Below are 7,875 nucleotides of genomic sequence, written 5' to 3'. Positions count from 1 at the left end.
GTCCTGCACCTGGGGAGGAAAAATGCTAGGCACCAGTATAGGTTAGGGGTGGACCTGCTGGGAAGGAGTTCTGAGGAGAAGGATCTGGGGGTCCTGGTAGATAGTAAATTGTCAATGAGCCAGCAATGTGCCCTTGTCGCCAGGAAGGCCAATGGAGTCCTGGGCTGCATAGGGAAGAGTGTGTCCAGTAGGTCGAGGGAGGTCATTCTCCCCCTCTACTCTGCACCGGTGAGGCCACAGCTGGAATACTGTGTCCCGTTCTGGGCTCCCCAGTTCAAGAGGGATGGGGAATTACTGGAGAGAGTCCAGCATACGGCAACAAAGATGATTGAGGGATTGGAGCATCTCCCTTATGAGGAAAGGCTGAGAGAGCTGGGACTCTTTAGCCTGGAGAAGAGAAGACCTTATTAGTGTGTACAAGTATCTAAAAGGTGGGTTGAAGGAGGATGGAGACAGACTCTTTTCAGTGGTTCCCAGTGACAGGACGAAGGGCAACAGGCGCAAGTTGGAATGGAACATAGGAAGTTCCGTTCCAACACACGGAAAAACTTCTTTACAGTTCGGGTGACAGAGCACTGGCACAGGCTGCCCAGGGAGGTTGTGGAGTCTCCTTCTCTGGAGATTTTCAAGACCCGCCTGGATGCAGTCCTGAGTAATGTGCTCTAGGCAATCCTGCTTTAGCAGGGGAGTTGGACTAGATGATCTCTAGAGGTCCCTTCCAACTGTGGAAATTCTGTGATTCTGTGTGATTCTTCCCTTATGCTTCACGCATGTTCACAGTTACACGCTGAACCTAGCTGGGAAGAGCTCCATTTAACCCAGTGAAACACTGCAGGGCTTCGTGACCTTCTTGTGAAGAGGAGAGAGGAGGTAGCACAACGGGAAGAGGAGGCAGCCAGTGCTGCCAGGGACAACACTGGCTTATGCCAGTTTAATATGGTTTTGAAACTGTTGAGATCAGTGGTGGCTGTTCAGAAGTAACAGTATAGTATGGCAAGGGGCTTGGGACATTTTACACAAACACACGTCTTCCACTGCTCCAAATTACTTCCAAATTTACCGTGCCAGCTCAAGCAGACAGAGGATCCTTTGTGGTACGCTATACACGGCTTCTCCTTTCAGCCACAAGCGCAGCAACAAACTCTGCAGCATAACAAGCAGCCACCAGAAGTCAAGTAGATGCTGAGACCCATTCCCAAGCCTGCTCACCAGCTACAGCAGCGAGGGGTTTGCACTTACATGTCCACATGCTCGGCAGTGGTGCCTCCTCCTTGTCAGTGCGTTAAAGGGCTCCTTGCATTTCATGCACATGGTTACTTCGTTGTCTCGTATCCACCTCGGTGCTCTCTTCCCAAGCTCAGCGTTCTGAAGGGGGGCAGAGGGAGGATGGGAGAATAGGAGAAAAAAAAAAAAAAGCCGGTATAAAAAGTTGTGCAGTACTTTAAATAGAGAAAATAATTATTCTCTTCCTCTGGAAAGGAAATGGCAAAACACAGCTCAAGATGCATTTTGAAATCTATACAAGAAATAACAAAGAACTCAGTGAAAAATCATTATGCATCACTGAAAGGGTACGCTGTTATGTATTTCAAGAAAAAAAAAAAGAGGCTTGTTTATAAGATTTGGCATTATGAAGAAAAACAATTACCAACAAGATGTCTACTTTGTAATTCTTCTGCTATAAGAATGATGACCTTGAAAACAAAGTTTCTGCCAAACTTTTTCCAGTTATTGAAGAACAAAATAGGCACTAAAAAGGTTAAAAAGGAATAACAGCAACTTACAGAAACCTCAACAGGCATGTCTTCATATTCTTTAGCAATAGCGTTTCTGAAAGTTTCATTCCTCTGCTGAAAAGCTTCTATAGTATTCTGAAGTGCCTAAAGAAACAGTGGAGAAAATCCTCAAACATACTACATTTAAGACAGACTCTTTGCACTCTGACCAGTTACTGATTAGCAGAGGGAAGCTACAGCCACAAAATATGAATATTACTTTTTTGATTGCTTCAGTGACAAAGTGTGTAGAAAATAAAGAATGTAGATGAATTTACCTTTATCCATTCTTCCTTATCTTGTTCAGAACTAAAAGAAATATTTGACATATTAGTCCAAAACTAGTGCAGGAAACATTATCTCACTATCAACAACTTCTTGCAAAAGACAAACTTCTGGAGTAATTCTCGAGAATTTAAATTTAAACAACATTAATTGTTAACTGTCCAACTTCACAAACAAACCAAAACAGAAAACAAAAGCATGACTTCAGGCTTCATAAGTTTGCAACCACTAAGCAGTGAATTCAAGTTGGAAGATAAATGTAAATGCATTTAAAAGTAGTAATAGCATTTGCATTGTTAGACTTCTTTTTTGCCCCTTTTTTTTTTTTTTTTGACAATGGAATAGAGAGGCGAAGAGGACAATCCAAAGCTTAGGTGTACATGTTTTTTTTCTCCTCTCATTTCATGCACTACTAAGTTCACATACTACCACACATTTCTCCTGTGTATCTCTTAAATCTTCATCCTTCCCCAACAAAAGTAATTTCCTTAATGCATTTTTGGTGTTGCTGTTGTTTAAACCTGTCTACAGTGGCAAGATTATCCCATTAAACAAACAAACAAAAAAATGTGTTTTCATATTATAAACCAAAGAGCAGAGATTCCCCTTTTATGCATTAGAGCAGATACAGATGACTTATCAGTAAGTACAGATGAGATATACCGATAAGACAGAGAGGAGTGAGGAAGCATATTCAACTCTGATCTTGTACAACAGCTTTGTCCTTAAAATATATCATCAGGACTTTGACATTCAAATCTCTGCAAAAGCATCTTATATCACAAGTAATAGTACTATTACAAACTACTGGCTAGTGCTAGTAATGAAAACAGTTTTATCTGCAAATTTTACGTCAGAAAGATGAGAATTAACACCACGGTATATCTGGCTCTTCAGAAGTGGCCTCTTCCTTGGATAATGATATGGAAAAAAACTCCTTGTGTAGTCGTGCAATATCAGCCATGCAAAATTTTGTTTTTCTATGGATTGCTCTGAAGGGTGCGAAAGAGAGCTTTTACAGCATCTCAATAAAAATGGCTCCTCACATGTTGTTTTGCAGTATTAGTAAACCTCTTAAGCAAGCAGAATCCTAAACAAGTGTTTCCCCTTCCCACCTATCATCTACATACAAGGCAGAAGAAACCTGTGTAAACAGCCAAAATAATTCTCCCTACCTGCTTACACTGAAAAATAAAAGCTGAGCTTTTATTGTCGTACCAGATCAGCAACCGCTCAAAGAAATAATCTACCAGCTGTTTAAAACTAGTGATTGAAATTGTACTCAAATAGTATTCTGAAAAATAAATAGAAGCCTCCTAGTAAAGAAAACCTCAAGGGTAAACTAAACATTACAACACTGTTAATACAAGCTCATGAATTAAAGACATTAAGGTATAGAGTACATACAGTACCCATGCATTAATCAAAATTGTTCTAATATAATGGAATAAGATCTCATTTGGTACTTATTCCTTCACAGTTTTGTACAGACTTAATGCATTCTAAAAATGTTCATAAAACAAAACAAAACATGAAAATATGTTCTTCTCACACCTCAAATAAACCCTCAATTACTGGTCATACAGGGAAGTTCACAAAATAAACTTACTTTGTTGTATCATTTTTCTTCCAATTAAAGCATACTTCACATACAGCAAGATGCCATCTTTCACTATTGAAATAGGTATATGGCATAACAACTTGCCAAGTATTTAGCAAGACATCATACAGCAATTTATAGTATGTGACTGACTGTCAAAAATGTGCCCCAGAACTCTTTCAGACCTTAGCGGAAAGCTTTTTCCTGTCATTTTTCAAAGTATATATTTAATTTCAAATTAAATGATAGTATAGGTAAATTTCTATTTGCTGTTATCTTTCTGTATTCGCTGCTCTAACTGTCATTAAATATTACAAGTTTTTTTTCCCGTAACGGAAGGCAGCTTGCAAGCTTCTTTGCTAGCAAGCTATGGTTTGTCCCCAGATACACGGTGTCAGCACAGAACTGTATCCACCATGGACATCCTTACGCTTCTTTAATCCTCCCTTCTCTGCGCTGAAACCTGACTGCTAAGAATAGGATCTTTAAACAGGCCCCAAAGGAGAGGTGGAGCACCCTACGTTGTTTGAAGTGGGGCAGTCTAGACAGGGAAGGTTTCACCAAGGCAATACAAAAAGCAGCAATGGGAAGGTAACCCAGGAAGAGGAGGACACAAGTACTAACAGGGAAAGCAGAAAAGTGCCAGTCAGAAGAGTGCAATTGGAGAAAAAGGACCCAAGAACTAAAAGGAGTACTCGCCTTCCAGGGTGAGGTTGATACCTGGGACCGGAGGAAAACAAGTAGACTGGAAACAGGCCTGAGGAATGGAGGAAAGCAGGTGCCCATCTACCACCGTAGAAAACTACGTTCTGTGGACATAAACCCACCGGGGTGGAGAGTTTTGTTGGGTGGACATGCCCTGAGGTGAACAGACTCATTTGTACCAAGGTGGCTCAGGTACCAGAGGCAGCAGCACTGCCCAGGATCTAACGAGCTCAGCGTCCCAAAACACTGAAGTCGGGCAGATTGCCTTTACATCAGTTAGGTACAGTGCTTTCAATTTTCTAGCCAGCCCATTCACAGCTATCTTAGGTATTTCTGCAAAGTAAGGCAATGCTCTATACATTGTAGATGCATCTTCTCCTCCAAGAGATTCTTAGACTGACAATTTATGATTTTTGGCAGCCTAGGCTATTCTCAAAACACTGATACTAAGATGAAGCCCACAGCATCTTTCTCCACATCTATTAGTCCACTCTTTTGTGTGTATGTATTTAAACCTCAAAACACGTAGATAAAAAGACTGCTTACCTAGCCTGCAACTCCAGTGTTCGCTCTTTTCCGGACACTTGAAAAGTGTGTGGATATTCTTCATTATGAGTTTCTATAATCTTCATACCATCTATACCGACCCTTGTTCGAACTGAGAACTTTGATCCTACCAGGCTGAATTTGGGGACGCAGTAGAGCAACATATTGTTAAACTGGGGAAAAAATAAACACATGGCTTTGCATTAACAAAACCACAGATACAGCCACAGCAAAGCTAGACTTAGTGGGTGAGAAAGCACGTTCTTTCCTGTTCAGTCAAGAGACGAGAAGACCAATGCTCTAATGCAAGACAATTTCTTTTTCTTACCCGTATAGAAAAAAGATTAAAGGACAGCTTCAGTGTATATAAGAATAATTGGTCTATATGTGCAGCAGTTTTCATAGCATTTATTATCGACTATACTCGGACTGGGTATTTTATACCACTGTAAACCATTTCTTAGAAACCCCCATTATTATGCCCTAATTCTGCAAAACTTACTCTAAACTGCAGAATAAGAACTCTTTTCTTCAGTGCATACACTGAAGAAAAATAAATATAAATAAATATAAATTATATTTACCCTATACCAAAACCATTTGATTTTGTAGAAGTTGTAACTAATGTTATTTGAGGACACTATTTGTCTTTTCTCCAAGACGAAAGAATGCTTCTTAGAGTTTATATTCACTGAAACACTCAATAGCACAAGAAAAAAATAGTATGTGAGCAGGACAAAGATATACTCCTTTGTTAAAGATTAGAACATTAAATAATGTTTAAATGTCTAAAGCCCCAGCCTAGAAGCAGTTATTAAATCAGATCTATAGTGTTTAATTTTCTCACATTTTTTCCCCTCACATTTTTCTCAAAATTAATTATTAAAAAGAGAAACTCACTTCAATTAAAACCTATTTCACAGAAATCCTGCCTAGACTATTGCCTAGTCTGTATCACAGATACAGCATATTTGAACTTGTCACCTCTCATATGAAGTGCACATCATTTAAATCAGCTGTCGAGCCCCACTTAAGGTCTTTTGTTTGAAGCACAGATTAGTAGGAGTTGTGCCTCAACAACCTGTTCCTCATCTTTATTAACCAGAAGACATGCAATGCCAGAGGCCCATAAGCAAACACAAATTAACAATTTCTAGTGCATGGTAAGCAACGAACTACAGCAAACCTTTTCCAAGGGAGCTGTAAGGGAGCATGGCTGTAGTTTGTTAGTTCCAAGATGGGACACAGGCACCGGGCAAGAGGATGACCTGCCACGATTAACAAGCTTCTACAGGACCATGAGACTTACTGGGACCCCAACACAATTGATCAGGAATAAAACCCTAAGCATTTGCATTTGAGTTTCATGAAAATGTTGAAGTTCTTATGCTCTAGGACCCGCATTTATAAACAGCAGCCAGCCACTTATTTAGAACGACGTTACTGGACGTTGATTCCATTTATTTAAAACCATGTATTCTGTTCTAAATGATATTTTCTTATGCTCTAATATCACTAGTAGAAAGGCACTGACGTCAACTAGAAGAGGATTTCGCTCTCTCTGTGGTAGGTCAAGTCTAGAAAGGCTACACCTGCAAACACAGGCCACCATACTTACTAAGAAAAGATACCGTTCTTGAGCAGACGTATTGCGAGCAGCGAGTTTAAGGATCTGTCCTTCTTTTATCAGTTCATTTGAAGGGTTCACAATGTCTTCCTCTTCTCCCAGCATCTCATAGATCTCTAACAATTTCTTTAGATTCTCCTTTACAGTGCAAATACAGTAATAAAACTTATTAATTAAAAGCACAGATCTTTAGGCATGTTTAAATTAAATGATGGAGCTTGGGTAAGTCTGGAGAATGTCAACTTTGAAAAACATATATATCCGGGTACATATGGTCAGCCATACAGACTGATTAACCGAGTTGATACAGTCACAAGTACTTATAGAAATGTTTTCTCCATGGTAGTTTTCAAAATGCAGTTATACATACAGCCTACATTATTTATTGTCCAAAATATCTCACATACTTAATTAAGTGCCTATAGTGCCAGCCCAATACGAGAAACAGTAACTACTCTTTACAAACATTATCCTTCCACTGTCAGAAACAGACAAAACAAGGTTGAGAGTCCAGCGTAGCATCAGCTACTTGAGCCAGGAAATGAGCCCAGTCTGTCCCATTTTCCACTTGAGAGAATTAGGTGCAATGCCAAATTTTGTCTATCGTTCCCAGGAGCTGTAAAAATATGTTAAGTAGGAGCAATCACTTGGACCCAGGAAATCCATTTTCGCCATTTTAGGGAAGATTTGCAATTCACACCCCTATCTTCACCAAATACAATATATAAAAAAAAACAAACAGGAAAACAAGGATCATTTACCATTTTTCTTATTGCACTATTAGAGTGACTTGCTGCAGTGGATATAATTTCCAGGGATTCTAGACAGAGGAAAAAGAAAAAAGTAAAACCCCAAAGCTGCATTTTTACATATTTATATATTACATAGAAAAAATGAAATATTTAAAAAAAAAATTATCTGGCAAGTAATTGTGAACAATCCATGGAAATATCTTGAACTGTTCTTGTGTAAATACAGAGGAATAACTTTAAAAATGGGCTGTTCTTTTTCCCTATGGAAGCTTAATACAAAAATGAGTCTAACTCCACTTTTTTTTTTTTTTTTTTTTTTTACAAAGATACATATATTCCAAATGTGCATAAAGCAAACCAAAATGCGGACAAAACCAAAATAAAAAAACCAAAACCAACCAAACAAAAAAAAAAACAAAGAAAAAACACCACAACCCCTGATCATCTGCAAAGCAAACAAATCAAAACCTGTGCACTATACCAATACTAAAGCAAAACTTATGTGCTCCAGGAGAAGAATACTAAAGGCTTTACAGGTTTTATATTAACTTCATCCACTCCTCAAACAGATTTTTTCAAAGAATC

The 7,875-nt window shown here is 38.9% G+C and overlaps 1 protein-coding gene across 1 annotated transcript in view; it reads right to left on the bottom strand.

Annotated features, from left to right (window-relative positions):
• Positions 1 to 7,875, bottom strand: part of FGD4 (FYVE, RhoGEF and PH domain containing 4) — a 41,126-nt gene that overhangs the window by 5,820 nt on the left and 27,431 nt on the right. The window contains exons 8-13 of the mRNA XM_009889901.1: positions 7,300 to 7,358; positions 6,530 to 6,676; positions 4,912 to 5,084; positions 2,054 to 2,084; positions 1,785 to 1,880; positions 1,240 to 1,365 (exon numbers count right to left, since the gene is read on the bottom strand). Of these exons, the coding sequence (XP_009888203.1) occupies positions 1,240 to 1,365; positions 1,785 to 1,880; positions 2,054 to 2,084; positions 4,912 to 5,084; positions 6,530 to 6,676; positions 7,300 to 7,358 (632 nt within the window). The remainder of the gene's footprint in view (positions 1 to 1,239; positions 1,366 to 1,784; positions 1,881 to 2,053; positions 2,085 to 4,911; positions 5,085 to 6,529; positions 6,677 to 7,299; positions 7,359 to 7,875) is intronic.

The sequence above is a fragment of the Charadrius vociferus genome, unplaced genomic scaffold (genome assembly GCF_000708025.1).
Source record: "Charadrius vociferus isolate BGI_N301 unplaced genomic scaffold, ASM70802v2 scaffold1228, whole genome shotgun sequence".
Lineage (NCBI taxonomy): Eukaryota > Metazoa > Chordata > Aves > Charadriiformes > Charadriidae > Charadrius > Charadrius vociferus.
This window is presented reverse-complemented; position numbering and strand designations above follow the sequence as displayed.